Source organism: Rosa rugosa, chromosome 6, assembly GCF_958449725.1.
Source record: "Rosa rugosa chromosome 6, drRosRugo1.1, whole genome shotgun sequence".
In the NCBI taxonomy this organism is placed as follows: Eukaryota; Viridiplantae; Streptophyta; class Magnoliopsida; order Rosales; family Rosaceae; genus Rosa; species Rosa rugosa.
The window spans coordinates 27,854,636-27,880,168 of NC_084825.1; the positions used below are offsets into that span (position 1 = coordinate 27,854,636).

At 37.9% G+C, this 25,533-nt stretch overlaps 1 protein-coding gene across 1 annotated transcript; it reads right to left on the reverse strand.

The window, feature by feature from the left end:
• Window positions 1-17,695: 17,695 nt before the first annotated feature.
• Window positions 17,696-21,032, reverse strand: LOC133715529 (metacaspase-1-like). The gene is made up of 5 exons (XM_062142046.1): window positions 20,359-21,032; window positions 18,680-19,010; window positions 18,439-18,559; window positions 18,131-18,346; window positions 17,696-17,977 (listed from the first exon to the last, which is right to left on the reverse strand). The coding sequence occupies exons 1-5, from the start codon at window positions 20,876-20,878 to the stop codon at window positions 17,918-17,920; spliced, it is 1,248 nt and encodes a 415-aa protein (XP_061998030.1). The 5' UTR covers window positions 20,879-21,032; the 3' UTR covers window positions 17,696-17,917.
• Window positions 21,033-25,533: the final 4,501 nt, after the last annotated feature.

Genomic DNA, 25,533 nt, shown 5'->3' on the forward strand with positions numbered 1-25,533 from the left:
CATGGTTCGAAATAGCACTATAAAGATGTAAAGAAATACATCTAGAAAAAGGAAAAATTATTAGAATGAAAAGAATACCATTCTACGCAAATAGAAATACTCTAAAGAATATGAGATATATTTTCAAATTAATTAACAATACCTCCCATTTATTTGTAGGAATGAATCGAGGAGAACTTGATTGCTTAGTTGATAGTGGGACTACCCACACCATATTAAGGAATAGGCAATTATTCATTGAATTAATAGCCTATAATTCCTTTGTGATTACGATGATCGGATCATCACAAGTAATAAAAGGGTAAGGAACTGCCAAATTTTTGCTACCTAATGGCACAACATTTAAAGTCATAGACGCTCTATATGCACCAAGAGCTAATCGAACCTTGTTAAGTTTCAAAGATATTTGTGCCAACGGTTATCATGTAGAAACACACTGTGAGAATGGAACTGAGTACCTTTATATTACCTCTAATGAATGTGGAAGGAAACACATTTTAGAGAAACTAATGAGTCAATCTAGTGGACTGTACCTCACTACTATTCGGATAATTGAATCCTATGCTGTCACCAACAATGAAATGTGGGACACTGACTCATACAGGCTTTGGCACGACCGCCTAGGGCACCCTGGTCATGACATGATGATCTGAATTTTAAAGAACTCACACGGACATCCCTTCTTTCGAGTGAAAAATAAAATGGGACAAAAATCTGTCACACTGCAAGGTGTCAGTCCTAGTATTGCTCAAATGCAGCCATTGCCTTCTGAAGTACCAGAAGCATTACCTCCCTCCCATTATGCCTCATTGACTATTTCAAAGGCACATCATTCGTTTTGCCAAGCCTGCTCTTTAGTAAAAATAGGATCGAGACCTTCCTATGCTAAAGATAGAAAACAAAACATTCCATTCTTACAAAGGATACAAGGAGATATCTGTGGACCTATCCATCCAGAATGCGGACCATTCAAGTACTTTATAGTTCTGGTGGATGCTTCGACACGCTGGTCACATGTAGCTTTATTGTCCATAAGAAATGCTACATTTGCAAAACTCCTAGCACATATTATATGTTTAAGGGCTCACCACCCTGATCACCCTATCAAGTCTATAAGGCTTGGTAACGCTGGAGAGTTTACATCAAAAGCATTTGATGATTATTGCATGTCTATTGGGATCGATGTAGAGCATCTTGTACCCTATGTGCACACACAAAATGGTCTCGCAGAAGCCACCATCAAAAGGCTACAGATGGTGGCTAGTTGGCTAGGGCATTGGTTATGCGCACCAACCTGCCTATATCTGCATGGGGTTATGCAATATTGAACGCAGCTTTACTTATTTGTTTCAGACCTAACCATTTTCTACGTACCAGTTGATAACTGGATATAAGCCTGACATTTCACACTTACGCATATTTGGTTGCGCAGTATATGTGCCTATTGCGCCCCCACAGCGCACCAAAATGGGATATCATTAACATAGTCATTATTGAAGCTACCTCATACTTCTTGGCTTCACGTTCTATCCTCCATTCTAAATCAAACTCATATAGTTTTGATCCCAAAAATAAAAGCTCCTCAGCTCCCTTCCCAGTTCAGGCCCATTGGATTATGCAACTTCTCTTACAAAATCTTGGCAAAAGTCCTCACTAATCGCCTCAAACCGCTCATGCTGCTCCTCGTCTCAGAACAACAATTAGCCTTTGTCTCTGTTCACTCAAAAATCATCTCAGCCATGTGTCACTGGGCCAAGGGCTTTTTTAGCTTATACGTGTCCTTTTGGAGTGGTGACGTGTGCGTGGGCATGCCAACTCACGGTCGGGAGGCTAAGCGAGGTTTTGTTCTGTTTGTAGATCTTGCGCCAATTTGACTTCTGATCAGTTGATTGTGGGCCTAGGAAGGATCTATCTTGGCCGCGGGGTTCTCTCTGCGCAATCTTCGTGTTGTGTAACTCAGTAATTGAGGCCAAAGTGAGGTGACGATGATTCTTTTTATGACTTTCTTAATATTTGGATAAAGTAAATAAGGCGAAGTAAACCCTAGGAATGTAAAAGTGCACCAAATAAAGATAAAGAACAAGAATGTAAACTGCGGAAAATAAAGTGCAGCCAAGTAACAATCAAAAAGATAAATTGCAGTAATGTAAAGAACGGTAATGTAAAGTGCAGGAAAGATAAATACTGATAAAGAAAACGATAAGATAAACACGTAAAGATTGATAACTGTTGTTGAAATGTATTGAGATAAAATTTGTGTAATTGCGTAGAGCATTTGGTCAAGGACCTCTAACCATGATGCTTATAGTCCTTTTTATAGTGAAAGATACACTACTGAATAAAGGAAAAGATAAAATCTTGGTTGTAACTGTCGAGACAGTATGGATTGCATCAATTCAAAATTTTGAATCAATGCACGGTTAGATGCATTTGAATGCAGTAACTGCTAACTTGGGAATTAAAACTCATAACCGTGCATTTAAGCTGATTGTCTCAAATTAAAACCGTGCATTTAAGCTGATTGTCTCAATTAAAACTCATAACCGTGCATTTAACCTTACCCACCAGTGTGCCATGTGGGCCTTGCCAAATTTAAGTTCAAACAGTCTTTGGATGGCAAATCCATGATAAGTTTGAGGAAAGATTATGCATATAGGCCTCTAAATACTTCATATATATATATATATATATATATAGGCTTTCTCAGGTAAGGATATCCTTACCTAAGCTTATGGAACGGATTTCCAGTTTTTGGCCACTTTTCGATCACATATTCACATCTTAACCATTCAGTTTTTAGGTCCAAATGTATAGATCACTTCTGCAAAATTTCAACCAAATTTATGATCGTTAAGGCATCCAAAACTGCAATTTACACGAACAAACCGAATATGTCGAACCGGAACCGTTCGTGTACATTGTTGTAAATTGCTATCATAATCATCTTAATAGCTTTGGAATGCACTATGATATCTGCATATTTTATAAAAGGGTCACATGTATTGGCCTTAATGGGCGAACGCTCATCTTTTGTACCTCTGATTAATATGCTTGACCACAAGAAATGATAGGCAAGAAATTCGATCACCTCGTGAATTGCCTCAATTGTATACGGAAGAATGTGTGTGACTATGTGTTGATATCTACGAATTAATTTGGGATGAAAATATGTTGAAACGTCATTTTTATGAACCACCTCGGTACAAGGTTAGACTAACTCCATGCATAAGCAGACTAGTCTACCCATGTACTGAGCTAGTCTACCTCTGTATTGAACTAGTCTACTTGATGCATCGGTACATTACTGTACCGCAGACGATCCCAAAAAAAATTGCTAATCGAAGATGTGTCCTTTTTTTTTTTTTTTTCTTTTTGTCTAGAGCTAACCGAAGATGTTTTTTATATACAACTTACAAAAATGGTTAGTCCTTAGCAACATATTCTACCTTAATTCTAAGTTCAAACTAATCAATTTACATGAGGTCTTCGTTGGTGTCATCTATTTTGGTTCATCTGCTTGGAAGTTTCCTTCTGTGTTAGTGGAAGCTTCATTTGCTGTGAATGTGATGGACTAGCTGCCACTGAAATGTCGGGCAGTAAGATGAGAGAAAAAATAAATCAGACTACAAAATGTAAAGAGAAGCAAGATATGGCGATATAAGTTAAGTAGCTTAGGAGGTCAAGTTTATCTTAGAGACATGAACATAATGAAGTTTGGTATCTGAAAGTGCAAGACTGCAAGTTATGGTTTAAGATAGGTCTCTATTGCAGGTTAAGCTTGCCTCAATTGATTACAGAAAAGAGTTTATGAATATGAGTAATGAAACACATAATGAGATATGAAGGTTTATAGAAAGCATCAAAATACCAGCATATATCAAAACTCAAAATTTATCAAGTCACAGCAACAGTTCTCGTACTTTTGAAAAATAAAATAAGATATTATTGAAGTTATTTTTAGATCATTATTCAAGTAGAAACTGTAAAAACATTGGACCACTAGTAAATGAACTATTAGATGTTTCTTTTTTTATCATACAGGTCTTCTAAACTCATACATATGCAAATAAAATTATTAATTTAGCATCACAAATGAGTTTCAAACCTATGAATGTTGTAGAATTGCCTGAGTTTTAACTGGATACTGATGGTCCAAATTGGACTCATGTAAATGGCACCTTTGGCATTGTTCTTTCATATTTCTACAATTGCAATGAAGCCAACTACATAGCATGTGTAGTTGGCATGAGAGACTTGTGGCCAATTTCAGTAAAGATTGAACTGAGGTGGTCTTCATCATCAACCTCCCACTTTAAATATGCCATACTCACCCTTTGGCTGAGGTTCCCATAAGGAGAACTACGTTTAGGGAAAGGATGGTTTTCTTATATGCTATGCTGCCTAGCTTTTCTACTTTGTAGGCATGATATTTCCATTTTGCCGGCTAGCATCTAACACAGAATCTGAAAAGAGAACAGACCAAAAATGGATCGAGAAGAAGCGAAAAACAAACTGAAAGGTTAAAACTAAAATATGTAGATTAGTGTGTGTGTGTGTAGGGCCCTTCCACTAAGTGGTCCCTTGTGGGAACCACTTTTCGATCGCATTTCCGCATCTCGACCATTCAGTTTTTTTGTCCTAATATATAGATCAGTTCTGCAAATTTTCAGCTAAATTGATGATCGTTAAGGTATTGAACTAGTTTAAATAAATGGACGAACCGAATCTGTCTAACCTAAACCGTTCATGTTTATAATAGTAAAATCACAATTTTGAATACCTTAATGATTATCAATTTGGCTGAAAAATTGCAGAGATTATCAACTCATATAAACCTAAAAACTTAACAGTGGTTATATGATCGAAAAGTTGATCTAATAAGCTAACCCTTAAAATAGCCAAGAAAAGGGATCCCTCACTAGAAGGGCACATAATGTCTCGTTAGTGTGTCAATTTTATGAATAAGTTGTGTTCAATATAGTGGATTAGTAAAGTTGTCTGATGACTGCTACTAGTCAATATTGATAATTCTATATAAAAAAGTGTTCACATTTTGATCAATAATTTATTTTTATGTCTGTGCAGACAAATTACTAGATGGTCATCATACGTCATAGTAGTACTTGCTAGCTTGTAGCATTTACTTTGGCTCATGCATATAAGTAAATAAAAGAGCAAATTTAATTTTACTTCCCTGATCATTACACCCTAAATTATTTGTGCCCCTGTACTTTTAATTTCATCATGGGTGCTCATGTACTTACCAATTTTAATCAATCTTTTCTAACCCTTGGCTTTCTTTCTAACCATTGTGTGATGTATTATGAAATTATAGTAACATACAATATTATTTTGCATGCCACATTAGTGAATCATCATCATATATGAGAGCCGATTATATTCACATTTTCAATTTACAAAATACTTGATACGTCTCATATTTCAATTTACCGGTTTACTAGTCATTCGGACGGTAAACGACATTTACTTTCACTTTTAACTTCGTTTATGTACTTTTAAGGGCCCTAAAAGTTGACTTTTTGTTTGGCTCAGTTTTTACGAAAGTTTCTTCACGAAAGTTGTAGATGGCGTTAAACCGAGTTCGTGAACATGTGGTGCGTTAAAAATCGGAAGTGTAACTAAGAAGTTATAAGGGTTTAAATGCAGTGGCAATTTTGTAAATTTGGGAGATCATTTGTGTATAATTGGGTGTTACCGAAAGGGAAACTTGCCTTTTTGGTGATTTCCATTTCTAGACCACCTTGACTTTCTCTTCCTCCCTGTGGCAGCGGCGTACGGCGATTGTGGCGGTAGAAGGCACAGCAAGCCAAGAACTCCGATCGGCCCATTTTGGAATTCCGGCAAATTATCGATTTTCCCGCCGTTTCCGACCACATCAACTCCTGGGCTTTGAAGCCCCCTTCTCCACGGTCCTAACCCACAATCTATCTTGCTCCACTTCAGCTGGAGATGAGAGAATCGAAGAGTAGAAGATTTTGGGGAAAAATAAACTAATTTGCTTCCGAGGTAAATTCCGGCTTTTGTGTTTGGATTTTGACTTTATGGCAGTTGTGAATGTTGTTGGGGTTGAGGAGAGGAAGAGTTTGGCATAGGTTTGGTGTCACGCCCCGAATTTTGAATAATCAATTCAAATCCGAAACATGAATAATAACAATTACAAATAACGTCCTGAGTTTTTTTCTCACAAACAACCACACTTCACACCTCTCAATATTACAATAAATCAAATCCTCAAGTTATTTATTACAACACACTCTCACCAAATCAAATTGTAAGGCTCAATGAGCTTAACTCACCTCACTATTACAAATGCTGTAAAACTATAACAAATACTCTAACCCGCACGATCACCGCCCTGATTCTCCTGACCTGCAGGATTACCCGCTACACCGTTTGAATAGTGTACCGGGATTGCAACAATACAAACCCGGTAAGCTTTTTGCAAAGCTCGTATGAGTAAATGAAAGGATTGCACGATTTAAAGCAACAAAATTCAACTCAAGCACATTTTAATTTTTGTTTTGCATAATAATTGAAGTGTACAACGTCACTTCAAGCATCAATCAACTCACGTCTCATCATGACTACTCAAAAACAAACAACTTCTTACTCAATATATACTCACAGGCTTATGATTTATTTATATAAATCATCCCATGCAGTATATTATACTTACAGGCTTATGATTAATTATATTAATCACCCCATTCAGTATATCATACTTACAGGCTTATGATTAATTATATTAATCACCCCATTCAGTATGTCATGTCATACCCAAGGGCATATGATAACTCGTTTATCCCCCAAGCAGTATGATGGCAGACAGACTAGAGCTCTAACTGTATCGTAATGTGTCACCTGGGCCAAGGTTCACCTTACGAATGACTGCTTCAATCATCAATGTGATAATTTTACTCGACTCTATAAATCAATTATTCCACACAACTCAATCATCACTTTACTCAATTACTCTTCATCATAATCAACTCAACATATAAGATAAATTATATCTTCTAGAGAGTAATGCTTGAATTGTAAATCAATCGCATCAACTCCACACTTCACCAAATACCACACATCCAATATATATTTCACGTAAATATATATATACGTAGTCACCCTCACAAGAATGACCACTAATACCAACTATAGTTCACATGCATTTAAAGATCGAGAAATTCATTTGTATATTTTAAATACATTTTACTTACCTATGGACCGTAGTTGAGCAAGTCCATATAATTTAAAACAAATATTTATTTTCATAAAACAATTTCCACAATTTCCCAATTAATAAAATCACCGAATTTCGGTTCGTGAATGAACCATGTGCGATTTACTCACCTCGATATTCCCGCTACGTCTTCAATTCAACACAATACACACCGAAACCGCTCACCCAAGGAAGACCGTCAATCACCTAATCAAACATGACCATAACTTAGCCAACAACTCAAAAACATACTCAAACGACAATCCAACGGTCGGATCGAAATTAAATGATGATCCAACGGTCGGATCCTCACAGATCGCCTTTAGGATCACCCTCCAAAAATCATCACGAAGATCCAACGGTCGGATCTTTCTGAATCGTCCTTACTAACATCTTCACAAATTTATACGAAAATCCGACCGACGAATTCTCACGAATCGCCTCCCTAATCACTATTTAGCAATTATACGAAGATCCAACGGTCGGATCTTCGCCCATGACCACACAAAGCCACTGGGACAGTCATAAGATCATCATATCAAAACTACAAGTCCATCTGACGGTCCTAACTTCACAGATCACAATTCTAACGATCGAAATCGATCGAAACTTAAGAATTCATAACTTAATCATACGATATCCAAAAATTGCGTATAATATATCAAATGATCGTATTGGAATATAGAATCTGAAAATGTACAGAAACCATATTTTTGATCCCCGGAGGTGGCCGGAAATGGCCGCCGGAGTTAGTGGCAGAGCCGCCGCCGACCACCGCCAATGGTGTCGGGGCCGGGCTGCCCTTCTTCATCTCATCAAGCTTAACAACTTTTCTAACTATCATGTAAGCTGGAAATGACCGGAAGGGGTCGAAATTACCTAGAACAGTCGAGGTGGCCGGAATTTTTCCAGAAACCGGCGAGAATTTGCAGAAACCGACGAAGCTCCGATCAACGTAAAAATGTCCTCCTTTTGCTTCGATTCCTTCAGGATACTTGTTCAGAACTTAAAGACGAACTCACTGGTTCAAGAATCATCAAAACAACGAAGCCCTACAGCTCGAGATGTCTTGATCGAAAGTTTCGGTGGCCGGAAAAATTCCAGAATCCGGTGAGCTTGAGTTCCGACGTAAAAACTTCAACCTCAGGCCTCGATCCCTTCTGGAGAGTAGTTAAGAACCTCAAGGCGAACTCACCAGGCCAAGAATCACAGAAAAATGTGATCTATAGCTCGAGATATCCGGATCGAAAGCTTGTTCTTCGATTTCCACGGGTCAAACTCCGACGAACGTGAAAATGGTCGATCCAGGTCTGGTCCTTCTTGGTGCTTGTTCAGAAAGTTGTGGTGAGTCCAATGAGCTAAAAATCAAGAGAATTGACGGCCTGTAGCTCAAGATATCGAGATCGAATCAAATTGAGCTCAAACGGAACCGTGTCCTCCGCCGCTACTGCCGGGCGTGTTGCGGTGCAAGGCTGCCATCGGCAGCTGCGTAAGGTCAAGGTGATGCTGTGGGAGGTGGTCTGGTGCTGATTTGTGGTCGGTGGATCGAGGATGAGTTTTGGAGAATTTTGCTCTGTTTCTTGGATGCTTTCGGACGAGAGAGCGAGAGAGAGAGAGTGAGAGAGCTCGTGACAGAGAAAAAGAAAAGAGAAGCAATTATGCTTGGGACGAAAGAGAGAGACCGAGACAGCCAAAAGGGAGAGTGAAAAGCTAAAGGAAGAGGTGAAATGTTCGTATTATTCCTCCAACGAGGTTCGTATTATTCCTCAAACGAGGTTATTACATTTGGTGACCCAGTTTAGGGTTGGCGCCGGTAGTGTGTGGGGCCCACGCACCGTCACTAACAGTGGCTCATGGGGTTTCGTGGTGACCGATTCTAGCCTCCTAATTTGGTTGGTTAGGTTGGTTGTAGCGTGTAGAACATGTAGAGACGACTTTGGTGGAAATCAGAGGAAGTTTGGTATTGATTGTGATTTTCCGAAGTGCGGAATTTAGGTTGTCAATTTACGGGAATCCAACCGTTGGATATCCCTCGTTTCTATTATATAATACTTAAATCGACGAATCAATCTTAGTGGTGAAGTTTGGGATGAATCCGAGAAGAAATGGAGATGTTGGTTTAAGAGGGGTTTTCGGGTTTCGTTTTAGAATCGTATTTAATTTTCGAATTGTTGTTTACGAAATATAATTGTGTACAGGACGAGGCACTGACCCATCGCTTGATGAGGATCCGTAAGCTTGGGTGTCACATTAGTCATATACTGTGAGTGTACTTTGATTTTAAATGATGCATGCGATTATTTCCCAATTTATGATTTATTTCATTATCGTTTCATTTATTGAGCATTGATTGGTTTCGGATATTATTTGGTTTGGATTATAATTTGAGCATATGATACATTTATGGAATTCAATTTCAATTTATCTCGTGGATTACTTTCAAGGATGAATTTTGGAGATTGGTTATGATTTATTTTGATGTTGGCTTTCAGAAAAGATTTTGCTTTACCATTTGTTTTAACCTTGAGCTTCTGGTATTTTCTGTCCGACAAATGACTACTATTTGGAATTATGAATTTACTTTGATCTCGCTTATTTATTTACTGATTGGAGAATATTTGACGTGTGGGACACGTCATTGAATTTAATTGATTTCTCTTGAGACTTTCCGAGTACGGTTGGGAAGCGTACTCGTAATTTCATTTGCGAGATTTTGGGGAAGGCTTTATGGATTTTATGAATTGATGGATTCAAAGGTTTTTCTTCACCATACTTGGGTTGCTTTATTTAGGCTCCGCCTCACATGGGTTGCAGTTGAGTGATTTGTATAGGCGTCCTCCTCACTTACTTTGTATTTGTGAGTTGCAGTCGAGCATAGAGCCTTGGAGGCTCCGACCCAAGTTTGGGAGACTCCTTTATTGTATGGTGATATTATCTTCCCCATACCTTATGTTTATATCAAACCAACGGGGCTGGCTTGTTTTCAAAAGATTTCTGATTTAGTGGAAAATGTTTTCTAAATGTTGCATGCATCGAGATTTCATAAGTTTAAATACGTGGGAAAGTATTAAAGCTCACTTTATTTAAATTATCAAACCAAGCTTTCCCCCTGGGCCCTTCAGTTTCAAATGCCCAGTTTGCAGAGTAGCTGGTTCGGCATAGTAGAATTGGGGGCATAGCATCTGCTGTTGTTGTTTTCCATATTGTAGGTTATTTATTGAACCAACTTGTATCTTGAATTCTCACTACTTGAATTTTGGCCTTAGACATCGGCCAGAAACCGATGTTAAAAAAAAAACCTACCGATGTCTTAGTAGGTGATGTTAAAGATCATGAAAACCCAGACATCGGTTAGTAGCCGATGTTAAAAATGTCGATACACATCGCTTCCTTGTAAGTACCTGATGTATAAATTGGGTCCTAACATCAGTTTTCTTTTATAAAACCGATTTATCTTCTTATTATGACATCGTTTTATCATTTTAATCGATTTATGATCTCCTATTTAACATATGTTTTACAGAGAGAACCGATGTACCTTTTCTTTTCTAACATCAGTTTATTATTTGAATGTGTTTTGTTTTTATTGCTTTTGCTTCAGCTAAACTTTACAATCAATTTTCTTTCCACTTATATACATCAGTTCTTGGTGATAACCATCAAAATAAAAATACATAAAGATAGAGAGAATATTAATTTTCATTGATATTGATAAAGTACATAATCAATTGAAAAACAAAGGTCATAACAACATCCTTGTAAGAATATAATACATACAACCTATGTATACAACATCCTTGTAAGCAAAGATTCCACTATCTTAACAAAAAGCTTGTAGCAAAACTAACATCTCTAGCAACCCTCACCCCCTTGACAGTCCGAGTATTGCTCAAAATTGTCCTCCCATTACCTGCAATTGATTGACTGCAACCATATACATACTTTGAATGTAAGCTTAATCATATGCAAACTTGTCACTAACCATCCCTTGCATGAGATACTCTGGAGCCATGTATCCGAAAGTTGATCTTAATCAAAATCACAAAAGGGGATATCTCACTGCAACACATTTTCACAACAGATCGTCACCTCCCAAAGCCTTAATACTAACCAAATAAATCATGCACTCCAATAAAGTATAACACAAAATGGAAGGCCACATATCAGAAGGAAAAATACAAGGCCTTACTACCTCCTAATAAAAAACTCTCCATGTTGGTCTTGAAGGATCCCATCCACCATCCATGCTGCTAGCTGGTTATACATGGACCTGATGTGCATGCCAAAGAAGCCTATGCTAGCAACACATAGAAAAACATATATCGGAAACTAATCAGCTTAGAATTCATTTTGCTCAAGTAAATATTAATGCATTTCAGACATCAGCTCAGACTCAAATAGATGGAGTCAAAAATGAATTTACAAGACAAAAGAGTGACTATAATTACAAATACTTTTTATGTGAGAATCATGAATTAATTAACAAAAAAAATATGTCAACAAGTAGTCTGCAGCTGCCACAGAACAAGCACAAAAAAGAACATGCATATGTCAATTGGTATGAGCAGTTTTACAAAATACTTTAAAAAAAAATACAAAACAGATTTAAGATGGCTACTAATACAGAATCAAGAAAGAGTTCATTTGGCATGGTTGTAGGGAAATTGTCTTGTCCCTTTTCTCAATTCAGTCACCAAAAAAATCAATAAAGTGATAGAAAGTTTCTCCAAAAAGAAAATGGCAATTGCCACATTCCTAAGCACATTAAATATTATAAAAAAAAAATCCAATGTAAAACTAATTAAAGACAAAGAATCAAAGTTGAATCGCTAGTAATCTCGTGCCCCACAACACAAGAAATCCAATGAAACATTGACAGTTGCAAGTATCATATTTCGAACTAACCTTTGAAGCAAAAGTCCCTTGAGGCCAGTTCAACAGCCCTGCCACCATTTGCCAAGTTTTATTGCAATCATCATCAATAGCCTAAACACACAGACACACATTCACAAAATGCATGAAAACACAAACCACATTTGCAAAGCCCAAATCTTTAACAAAACTCATCAACAACTACCTGTTTGCCCAGAATGACCATTATTCTTCTCCTTCCTTTTCCTCTTTGCTGTTAAAACTACTACGTCTCCATTCACTTGGGGGATTTGTTTGTGTTTTACCCCCCTACTTTTTTACCTTTTCATTTCTCTTCCCAATTTGAAGACTCAAAATAAAAGAAAGGAAAAAAAAAACCAGAGTGAGGATTTGTGACTGTTAGGTGAATGAGAACTAAACACTCAATCCATCAAATCCACACTGCTTGTAAGTAAGAGACTGCTTCCTTGGACTTATAAGGATTGCACAATGCTTTCTAAACTTTTAAGTAAGCCAACTAAGCTCAGTAGTACATGCTTTCTAAACTTTTAAGTAAGCCAACTAAGCTCAGTAGCACATGCTTTCTAAACTTTCACATACCTTGACTGTAGTTGCTGGACTTTCTTCAAAAACCAAGTGAAATTTCAAAGCTCCATACAGTTAAGAGCAACCAAACCCAAACTCTTTTCTTTGTTTTGCTAACTTCTTCAATATGCAGAACCTCCGAATTCACATCAAATCAGGCCAAAAACCTAAAGCACAAACTATACAAAAATCAGATCCCACCTATCAACAACATAATCAAATAAGTTTCAAGTAAAAAAAAAAAAAAAAAACCCAACAAAAACACCTTTCACCTGGACGAAGTATGAAACCTGGAAAAAAACGATTAGAGAACCTGAAGACATCAAAGCAATCAGAAAGTAAATTCTCAGCAATTAGAAGAAATTACGAAAACAAAAGCACAAATACAAAACCAATTACCCAGATTTCTCTATAAAGCAATGATGTGTCACCCAGTTGTGAACATTTCGTATCACAAATTAGATGAACAATCATCAAGAATAACAAAACCCCCAATTAGAATCAGAAAGCAATACCTCTGGCTTATTGTTGATCAACGACTCTCGAAGCCATTCCAAAATCTTTGATTCAAAATCAATCCTTTCAATCTTTCTCTCTGTGAAGAACAAGAAGGAGGTTGGGTGCCGAACAGAAAGGAAACAAGAACTCATATTCGTGGAGGAGAGAGAAAGTGGATCTGGAGGACTCTCCCTCCTCCATCACGATCTCCAACCACCGGAGTGGGCTCACCGTAGCCTTAAACTCATATTCGTGGAGGAGAGAGAAAGTGGATCTGGAGGACTCTCTCTCCTCTGTCACGATCTCCAACTACCGGAGTGGGCTCACCATAGCCACCATCTTCTTCGCCTTCCTCCAACGAGTCAACGCGATGAGCCACAAAGAAATCTCTGCGAATTCGTTTTCTAGGGTTTTGTGGTTCCGGTTCGATTGGGACGCGGGGGGGGGGGGGGGGGGGGGGAGAGAGATAGAGAGAGAGAGGAGGAGGGTAAGGAGGAGAGGGATAAGGTTTCGGGGGAGGGCGAGAGAGAGAGTGAGTGAAGTAAAGTGGGAAAATTTTGTTCCCGCGTGTACAAATTTTTTTAACTCAAGTCTTTCCGCGTTTTCAAAAATTTTGGAATCAAAATATAGACATCAGTCAACAGTAAAAAATGATGTCAGTTATATGCATACAAATCGGTATTTGAGGAATCGATGTTAATGACATTTTTTTACATCGCGGGAATTCCTCACCGATGTAATTGTTATGATGTCTAAGAGCAAAATTTTAGTAGTGTCTTTTCCTCTTTTAGATTGCTCTGATAACCTATGGGACAATTGTTATAAATTTTGGGTGTTATATTTGTGGATTTGGAACATGTTGTATTTCGGATTTCAGTTGTTTATTGTGGAGTTGTTGTGATTAGGGGAGCAGGTGGCTCCAGAAGAATAAGGTTGATTTATTAGAAGTGTGGATGTGTTTTCTACAGATTTTGGGTAGTCCATTTTTAGGGGTGACTATGCCGAATTTTTTGTAGAGTTATTCATAAGGTGGGCCCCACAGAGCCACTTCGGATTTCATGGTGAAATTCGAGGCAGGTCCTATCAATACTAGACAAAAAAACTAATGATTGGACATGATCGATTAAATTGGAGAATACAGGGGTACATGTGATAAGATTAAAAGTGCAGGGCAACAACTGATTTAACGTGTAAAGGTTAGGGAGGTAAAATGAAATTAGCTCTAAATAAAGTACATCTTCCAGGAAAAGATACTCAAAGATATTGAAATCTTAAAATTATTGTATTGCAGAAAATTGCGTCTTCGAGCCGTTTGAACTTGTCACAATATTTTATGAAACTTGATGTAAATGGATTTTGTTTTTATCAATTAAACAATTCATATACAACAACTAGTCTATTGTGACTTGAACTCATCACATCTCGCTTATAAAGGGGAGACTTATGGTACGGGGCAAATGGAAAACTTTTTTGGTCTACATGGAAAATGAAAATGAAAAAAAAAAGGGGGCCGTGACCACTTACCCAATTTTAGCCTAAAAATTGCCCACTTACTCTAGCAAGAGTTTTTTACTCCCATTTACCCAATCTAACATCTATTGACAGTATTGCCCTCACTTTAATTAATAAATTACACTCATCTCTCTCTCATACTCTCTCTCTCTCCCCTCCCCTCTTCGATCTATTCTCTCTCTCCTCCCCCTCACCAATTTCTCTCTCTTTCTCTCAACACGTCTCACACTCTCTCTCTCTCTCTCTTCCTTCCCGGCTGAGTCAACTCAGCGACCACCGTCAGCCTCGAAAATCGACGTCCTAGAGTCTGGTTCGATTGAATAACAGAAGCAAGAGACGATGGAGATCAGGCTCCTCGCCAATAACAAATAGAAAAACTGGTCCGATCTCCGTCGCTGTGCTCGGCGTCTTGAACCGAGTTCTCTCTCTCTCTCTCTCTCTCTCTCTCTCTCTCTCTCTCTCTCCATGTCTACGGATTTGGAATTCTTTGCTCGGCGTGCCGTCTTAACTCGGTTTAGCGACTCGGCCAAGTCCAAGTCGGAGCAAGCTGTCGCTGACTCTGTCTGGAGCAAGTTCTGATAAGAGACGTGCTGATAATGGAAGTGGTTTTGTTTTTACTGAAAGCTTAATGATGAAGAGATTTAGGAATCGACGAGGCAGTGAGGTAGCGAAGACTAAGAGTCAAACTGAGAAAAGTGATGAACGTTGGAACCTACCACGATGCATAACTATTGGGCCTCCCCATTATTGGTCTTCATTTTTTTTTTGGTGAAATGAGGGCAATAATCACATTATTGGGTGGCAATAATCATATTATTAGGGGACAATAATGTTTTTATTAGGGGACAATAATAAGATTATTGGGGGGCAATAATAAGATTATTTATTTGGATAAACCTACTAAAACATTCAAAATTAAAAACATCTTCATTTTTCACTAATTATTGATCCCCAATAAACTTGTTATTGGGGGGTAATAATATGATTACTGGGTATTATTGGGGGGTAATAAAATCAGACGCCAGAATCCGGTCACCGGTCCGGTAGCCGGATTCGGGATTCCGATCACCGGACATCGGATTCCGGTCACCGATCGCCGGATTCCGGTCACCGATCGCCGGATTCCGGTCGCCGGAATCCGGCAAGGTCTCCTATCACTTCTCTCTCTAAGTGACAAAGATGGAGGGGGTAAAATTGTCTCAAAAAAAATAAAAAAGAATAAAAAAAAAAATACTTAATTGGGTAATAGGGAAATAATCTCTTACAGTGTTTGGGTAAGTGGGCAATCTCTTAGAGTGTTTGGGTAAGTGGGCAATTTTTAAGCTAAAATTGGGTAAGTGGGCAATTTTCCCCAAAAAAAAATATAGTTAATAGTATAACAGTGTGAGTTGGTATGGGAACGCGCCTCACGCGCCCTCTTTTCTGAGTTAATAGCTAAGGCTTTAATTCGGGGCAATTCCTTTAGTCCCCTTCCTTCTAATTCCTTGGTTCAATTGGATATGTCGCTGGCAAGACTTATGGCCGACCGAGAGTCGTTTCTTTATGGAAAGTATTTGTCCATCGAAGATGGGTCGGATCAACTTAATAAGCATATCTTCTGCTTCATTTTGTTCATCGAACTTAAATTCAAAATCGTTTGTGCCATGAATTTTTTATTCACAATCCATCAATTTCTTCACAAAATTGTTGACGTGACGAGCTCACTGAAACCAATACCATGGGATCAAGTAGAAAAGATTGACAAGCAGTTTATATTATTAGGATCAAGCATACACATTCGAAACTCAATTATACATATACTAAAGCCGCTAGAGTGGCACTGTTCCTAGCACTGTGCAGTAAAAGACGATTTTGCCCTTCGTTTTTCGTAATTTACAGCCTACCACTTTTATCCAAAAATGACCATTTTACCCTCATTGTAATTTTTTTTGTTTCTCTTTTTTTCTATTTTTGCAGGACGGATATAGGGATGTACTGAAGTTAGCTGATAACTTTGGGTCATTATTGCCGACATATCTCTGTAAAATCTGATCCTAGGTCTTGGTTGAAGTATGCTTAGAGTTGTTTCTACCAAATGAAGAAGGCAATGTATTTCCATTTCCTTGATGAAGAAGCGCTGTGAATTATTTTGTGAATTGAGTAAGGATGCTTCAATCTATTTTGGTAAGGCTGAAAGCACTATGAACATCTCCTATAATTTATGTTCATTTGCATTTTTTCTTAGTTGCTTTGACATAGATTTGATACCAGCATCAAGGCTAGCTTTGAAATCTTCTTGCTCCCTATTTTGTTTTATCGTATATTGATTCTCATTTTATTTCTCACGAGTAAAATTTGCTTTCTATCAAGTCAATGAAATCGAATGGAGTTAATGAATATGCTGTGTCATTAATGAATTGAAGATTGTTACTGAAAAAGTGTTTTTTTTTTTTTTTTCTGCTCTACTCAGGTCATTTTCCTTTGAAGTTTGAAGTGATCTCATCATTCAAGTGAAAGGAAGCAGATATTTGCTTCACAAGGTACACTCATAAAGTTCCTCATAGATTCCAATTGTCACACAGTTTCCACTTCTGTCAAAGTGTTTAAGGCTGCAGACGCTCTGCAGTGGAGTTGAGGAATTCAAGCACGGCACAGAATTCTGCTATGGAATCAAAATCACCCTCAATGCCATTGTATAAAGCACGAAGTAGAAATTCTACCCCGCGGCATCGCGCGGGTTCTCATTCCTAGTATAATCTAAAGTTCCTAAAGCGATATTAAACCACATCGATAATCTAGACTATCGGTCCATTGAGGCATTGAACTGAAAAGACTCAATAGAGAGACATGAAACATGAGCAAATTTCGGTAAAACTTGATCACTGGACTTGGCCCAACTTGAGAATAAAAGTGTGAAATGAGTTCAAAGAATCATTAATTTGTATGTTCCCCGTCAGCTACTCTATCATTTTGTTAAGACCAGAAAAGTAACAAGTAAACAAGGTACTTCACAAATTCATATACTGGGAATTCAGATGCATATCCTGTTTCAACAAAAACATCTTAGGAACAGAGGACAGTTATACCAAAGGTAGGGAGCAGTACAAACAAGAGTAATCCTATCGATGGCAAACATAAATTTATTACTCATCAAGCTGTTTCACAATTATCTAAAGCCCAAAATACATATTTAGAGATATAATGAAGTGTTGATCTGTGTAGACAGATAAAAGATCATAGGGCCAAAGGTTTCGTGTACACATCGAATGGCTCGCAGGCAGTTAATTGAGGCTCCTGTAACAAGCAAAACAAAATGACAAGAAATTGCAATTGTTAAGGAAAAATAAATATATGAAGCTTGTTTTTATATAGAAAGCCCATGGTGATATAACGACGACTATCATTAAATTTCAACAGCAATACAAAGAATGTTGTGCAAGTCAATACCTGTCTTAGCCTACCACCACCAACATTTCCGCCTATTAGAAGCATGCCGGCAAGAGATGTAACAGCACCACCACTACCACCACCGGCAGAACCCATACTTCGAATGGTACTACGCATAGAATTGAGTAAGCTCCCATATGTGGCTGCCTGTCCATGCTCGATTGCTTGGATGAAGCAGAAAGTCATGGCACCTGTTGATGTGATCTTGGATAGAGCCTGTACCCCAAAAAGCATCAGTCAGATGTTGTGGAAATTGAAGCTATAAACATTACTGAACTCGAATTTTTTTTTTTTTTTGTCAAACTTACTGATGTTTCCGCAGACGTTTGATAGTCATCACAACCACTGATAGATATAACTTCTCCACCACTTGTTCCTTTCCATACGCCTGATGGAGGGCGATGATCCTCCCATACATATATTCCACCCCTAAATCAACAAGGGATATCCACATATAGAAATCTTATTTTAGACAAGGACGTACTATTCAAGTAGGTAGACATAGAAAGCGAAGCAAGAGATGCATAACTTCATATTACACCCACTAACATGTTCATTCTGCAAAGGAATGGCAAATCCAGTATGGTGCCACTGTGACAAGAATCTATAATTGCATGAAGCTTGACCCCATGTGGAATGGGCCTAACAATTGCTGCATTTATCTCATCATCATCAATCATACCCTGGGTTTCGAAGTCAAGGGGACAAAGGGTTTCATCATATCCATCAACTTCATCACCATCATAATCCAACTGCCGTGAACCATGACCAGAGTAGTGAAACACAAGGGAGTCACCTGGTTGACATCCTTGTACAAGCCAATCTAATGCCATTCTAATGTTGTTTTTATATGGAATCTTATAGGGGTGAGTTTCTTCTTCTGCAGTACAAAATATGTAAAGAATTAACAGTATAAATGTTAGAAAATAAGAATACAAAATACAATTTGCCAAAGCCTATTTACTTTTGCTTCGAATTTGCCAAATGATTCGCAACAAGACAAATTTGCAATCATTTTCTTTGAGATGGCCGGATATATATATAGTTTTTCTGTGTCATTTGGTTACCAGAAAAGGATAATTTCATACTAGAAGGGGAAAGGTTATTAGGAAGCTTCTCTATTTCGAGGTGAAGACATATTTTGAAAGAAATGACACACCAGATGATAACCCCTTTTGTCAACTCCTGATGATGAACAGACTGAAGAACACGACAAAATTGATTTGAGTGATTAAAGTACTTGCAAGTTGCAACTATAAATGACAATAACCAATGGATGCAATATCGTCCTGAAAGTACTGAAGCAGTGTGCCTACTAGTCTTGACTTAAACTAGGCCAGCTCTAGTTTTTCTGTTAGTTACCTTGCAGGACAGCATTAAGTCAAATATAATTTGTTGCAATAGTACGCAACACTTAACCATTCACTTGTCTTGTTCGTAAAATAACCATTGCCCTCCCAAGGGAGTAGAAGTTCAACATGGGATAACAGAACAAAAATGGAATTAAGAAGTCAGCAGGCAGTCCCCAGCTCAGATACAACTACTTCATAAAAAAAGAGTACTGACCCCTGCGGCCCTGCAGTTTCAATGGAATTTACATATTGCTCGCCAATAAAGTTTTATAGATCCACCCGACCACCCTTGACTGTAGGGTTCCTATTTAGTGTAAAGCTCAGCATAAGAAATTCATAAAGTCCCAAAAGCCTAAAGAAAATCCCCATTCGTGATCTAATCATCAAGTCACCAACAAAATTGTCATATGCCACACCGTATGTATGGCTAATTATTGGTAAAAGACTTGTTCATCTAGCAAGCTAGAAGATGGAACTGTTAAACTTCCATCAACTGATTTATTTTAATTTTCTTCAAAGATGACATAAAAAATGATGATTGAACAAGCCATCAGATCAGTAGTCAGCTACATTTAGGCACTGGTAATTAGCTTACCAAATATGATGAAAATCACCCATAAATTCATCACACTTCTACTCTTATCTTCTCCGATAACTAAACCATTAGCTTTCCTATATACAACATTTACTTAACAAGATATCCAACTGCATTTCCCATCTAAACTGTCTCCTCTTAAAAACTACCCTAGAGCTTCAAACAGCTCCGTTTCTCAAGTCTCAACCTTTATATGGTCTAAACTCTAAAGAGTCCAGCATAACACTTAAATATAAAACTATATATAACAAGCAATGTTCATTAACATGATCGATCCATACCAGTGAGCATGCAAATGGAATCTTCTGGAAACTTGAACTTGCTCATGAGGAGATACCGCATGTTTTTGGCGTCATTGATGCTACCTTTGAGCTCATGCCTCGAGTACCTATACGATATCCCGCAGATCACCGCCTTCTTCTGCCTGTGCACGTTTGGCGGAGGTCCTGGTGATCTGTGGGGGAAGCCGGCGTGTGGTGGTGGGTTTATAGGGACATAGTAGGGTACAGCACTATAAGGGGAGCGGGGGAAGCCCGGAGAGGCGACGCGGGTACTGGCATAGCAGCGGCCGCAGCGGACGGATGTGCCGACGATGTATATCGGACTCACAGAAGGCAGCTGGAGTTGGGTCTGGCAATAGCAACAGTCGACCACTAGTAGTCGTTGGCCTCCATAATTGCTCATCATCATGGAATCTGGAGGAGAAGTGCATGCAGGAGTTGAATGGGAGTGAATGTTTGAATGTAACGATTTTTGAGACGAACAAAGAGAGATAGATACTGGGGACATGAACTGGTGCATACGATGCTGGGAATCAAATTCTTCTTATCAAATTCATATTGATAATGAAACCGACAACAACTTCGATGCGGGCTGTATCTATGGCGGCCGGCATAGTTGCAGACCTTTAAATATTGACCGTTGGTCACATTTTGATTATATTCTTCTTCGTTTTTTCTTTTTTGTCGAAGGGTTGAATCAATTAAGAAGGCACATGGCCACAACAACAGTAGTACAGTACAAGGGATACAGCCCAATAGAGTCAAATTGCCAAAACAAGCAAAGGTTAGAGAAATCAAAAGTAAAGAAACGAACAGCCGAAAACAGAAAGCGAAAGCAAAAGCAAAAGAAGAGAAAAGAAGGAAAACATTTTGAATATATTAAAGCTCAATCTTTGATTTATATATTTGCGTTCAAAATCGTTGGATCTTGTGAAATTCTTTCAATGTGCTGACCAAGCTCCATTACAAGGCATAGAATATGATGTCCAGTTGTCTAATAAAAAATAGGGTCAATAACATATAAGACCATTTTTAAATGTTTTTTGAGCCATAAGGACAACTATTATTTTTTTCCCTCATAAGGCCACTAAGTGTTAAATTTTGGATATAAAAATCAATATATTTACTTAAATGTCACTTGAATAAAAAGTTAACAATCATTATCTCTCTTCTCTCCGGCAAGGTCTTTGACCGACCTCCGGCGTGTCTCCGGCAAAACTCCTGCAAAGGGGAATGGAGGCTTCACTACTCAAATTCACATGATCTTCGGAATCAACCACTGCCAATGCAAAGGGGAAGAATTCTGCAAGAACAAATATACAACAAAATATTAATATTTTAAATGCAAACTAAAAACAGCAGCGTGCCACTGCACAGCAAACATCGCACTCTTTATCAACCAGATAATCAAAATCAAATAATCTAAAATGCTACTGACATAGGTACAGAAAGTTACCATGATCGACACATGTACAAAGCTACTGGACCAGTAATAAAATGCTACTGACATAGATTCTGATTGCAACAAAATTTGTTGATTATCCATGTTGATAGTGTAACACAAACCTCAAACAAGAAATGCTAAAGATACAAAATCACAAACAAAAAGAAAACTGAATTTCATACAAAATCCTGATTTTTCGATTTGATATGCTATTGACAAAAGATAACATGAAATCAATCAAAATGCAAATAGAAAAGCTACTGACATCAGCTTTGAAAGATACTAACATAGGTATAGAAAACTACTATCACTATTTTTGAAAACTACTATAACAGTTATAGAAAGCTACTGACTTGAAATCAATTAAAATGCAAACAGAAAATTTACTGACATCAGCTTGAAAGGGTACTAACAAAGGCATAGAAAGATACTACCACTATTTTGAAAAGCAACTATAGAAGTTATAGAGAGCTAACATAGGTATAGAAAGCTACTATAACATAGGTTAAAAGCAACTATAGTATTTTGAAAGATACTAACATAGGTATAGAAAGCTACTATCACTATTTTTGAAAACTACTATAACAGTTATAGAAAGCTACTGACTTGAAATCAATTAAAATGCAAACAGAAAATTTACTGACATCAGCTTGAAAGGGTACTAACAAAGGCATAGAAAGATACTACCACTATTTTGAAAAGCAACTATAGAAGTTATAGAGAGCTACTGATGAAATCAATTAAAATGAAAACAAAAAAGCTACTGACATGCATCAGCTTGAAAATATACTAAGATAAGCATAGAAAACTATTATCACTGTGTTGTAAAGCCACTACAATAGTTATAGAGAGCTGCTGACTGCAATGAAATTTTTTTGGAAAAATTTCAGTTTACTACCCTGTACTTTGCACTCAACATCATGTGAGTCCCTTCTCTTTCAATTTGATCAGCAACACCCTGCACTTTCAATTTCAATCAACCGTGTCCAATTTTTACCATTTCGTCCAAATCGAACGTTCAGCGATGACCTGGCAACGACCAACTGATTCAGTGGGCCCATTTAAAGGGCTAAATTTGACATTTCACACAATTTTTCTAAAAAACAAAAAAAACTGGATCGAATGACCCTAAATTTTGGAAGACGGCGACGACTCGTCGAAGATGGAAGATTGCAGCTTGCCCAATCACTTTGCATCAGAAACTGATGGGATGCTAAATTCCAAGCAGAAACAGTAAAACTGATGCATACCCACAAATAATAACACTTTTAATATCAAATTGGTTGGCAAACACTGTTAATTAAAATCAGAAGATTTTTGGGACCAAAACTAAGAAGAATCGGTATCAACTCAAGAGTAGCAAAAACAACTTGATTTTCAGCTTCTTTTCCAAAAACCAACAGCTTGTGAACTTCAACCAAACCCCAAACCAAATTCTACTCAAGACTGTTGCTTTCACTCACCAAACACAAACCAAAACAAAATCTTGCATTCATTCACTCCCCAAACACAAAACCAAAACAAAATATTGCATTCAAAACAAGATAAGAAAAACAAACAACAAAATTATGGAACAAACATGCCAAAATCCAGAACCAAAAGCTCAAAATTGAACTAAGAAAGAGAGCAAGATAGAGATAAAGAAACTTAATTTACTTAGACCCATCAGTGAAATCAGCGCCACCATCTTCTTGATCAATTGGGTCTTGTTCTTGCCTCACCATTTGCTGCTGTGACGTCAGTAAGCGATTGAGGCCATCAACAACTAGAAAGAAGCTCTAGTACTGATCCTGATTGGCCACTGGAACATCATTAAGCACAGGGACGTCACCTATCTTGATCGTATTGATAATAAACCTTCTTCAAAAGTCGGCGGCAGCTTCTGGACCACCTGCTCCCTGAAAATCACCGAGTAATAAGAGCTGTTCCTTGAGTAGTCTTTGACGGAAATGAAAACCATCAATGTTGTATTCTGGTTGAACCCAATCATTTGGGCATCAAGAAACATGTCCATGATCGAACAACCTTCAGACCTAAGCAAATCTGCAACTGACCCGAAAGGCCGGTGTGGCTGACCTGAAACTCCAACAATCGGAGTCGGCGTCAAAGCTTCATCAGCCTCCAAGAAAGACAAGTTAAAGAGCCGATCGATGGTGTATATCATCATCGACCCCATTGTCCAAAATGAAATTCAGGTCGATCCGAACATCATTGATCGACGAATAGCCTCTTGAAGCCGGAGATGAAGTCATAATCAGTGTGTAATTCGGGAGAAGAGTTTGGATTTGTGAAGAAGACATGTCTAAACTGAGAGAGAGGAGAGTGGAGAAGAGGAGAAAGACCTTGGAGAGGTCCGCGCGAGGCCAAGGTGTTGATCTGAGGGTCGAGGGAGAGGAGGTGGGTGGAGATGGAGGAATGGAGCTCTGAGCAGATTTTTAGGGTCATTCGATCCATTTTTTTTTTTAAGGAAAATTGTGTGAAATGTCAAATTTAGCCCTTTAAGTGGGCCCACTGAATCAGTTGGTCGTTGCCAGGTCATCGTTTAACGTTCGATTTGGACGGAACAGTAAAAATTGGACACGGTTGATTGAAATGGAAAGTGCAGGAGTGTTGCTGATCAAATTGAAAGGGGAGGGACTGACATGATGTTAACTGCAAAGTACAGGGTAGTAAACTGAAATTTTTTCAATTTTTTTTTTAGAAGAACAAGATATGACAAAAGCGTGAATGATAACACATGAATCTAAAACTCTATCAACTAGATTATTAGCTTCTAGTTTTGACATGAATGACAACACAGAGTAACTAACAAAAATGCACAATAAGTTTGTTTGACAATGATAGTAGTTTTTCAAAAGTATCCTAGTAGCATCATCAAACAGTACTAGTAACTTTTTTGCAGTATATCAGTTTTCTAGAAAAAACCAGAGAAACTAGCAATAGGTTTGTTTGACGGTAATAGATGCCAACATGGATTATGGGGGAGTCATTCACCATTTGCAGTGGAGACAATGTCTAATCCTTGGTATTCATTGGTGATATAGTTTGTCACTCCATATATCATCAAAGTCTTTACAAACTGAGATCATCATAAACAATTATTCAATCCAGACCTTCCAACTATCAAACCTATTCTTTCAATAAGTACCCTACCAACTAGATTGGTTCATCAGGTACTGCAATAAAAGAGAAAAACCAAAAACAAATTATATTTATGAAACACAGAACATGGAGTAGGAATATAAGAAACCAATCCTACAAACGACATCATGTTGTCTATGCAATATTTCCTTTTCAGAGCCTGACATCAATCCAATAATATAGGAAAGCAATCCTCCAGACCACAAAAGCAAAAAATGCAAACCAACATCATTAACATCATGAGCCTAGCTACAACAATAGCTTCTATGCTTCTATGCCTCACTTACATTGTATCATAAGTTTGACTAAACAAAGCAAACTAAAAGAAGTGAGCATTGAATTATTACCAGCTTTGGTCATGCCAATACCACTGTCAATGATTGAGAGCGTATTGTTGTGTATGATGAAAAGCTCCAGTTGAGCATCAAGCTTGTTCTTCTCCGTAAGGCTTTCAAATCAAATTTTGTGCAAAGCCTACACAAACCTAATCACATCCTATCAATCTCAAATTCAATTCCCAACCAATAAACCAATTGTCACGCCCCGAATTTTGAATAAATAAATTCAAATCCGAAACGCGATAACTTAAC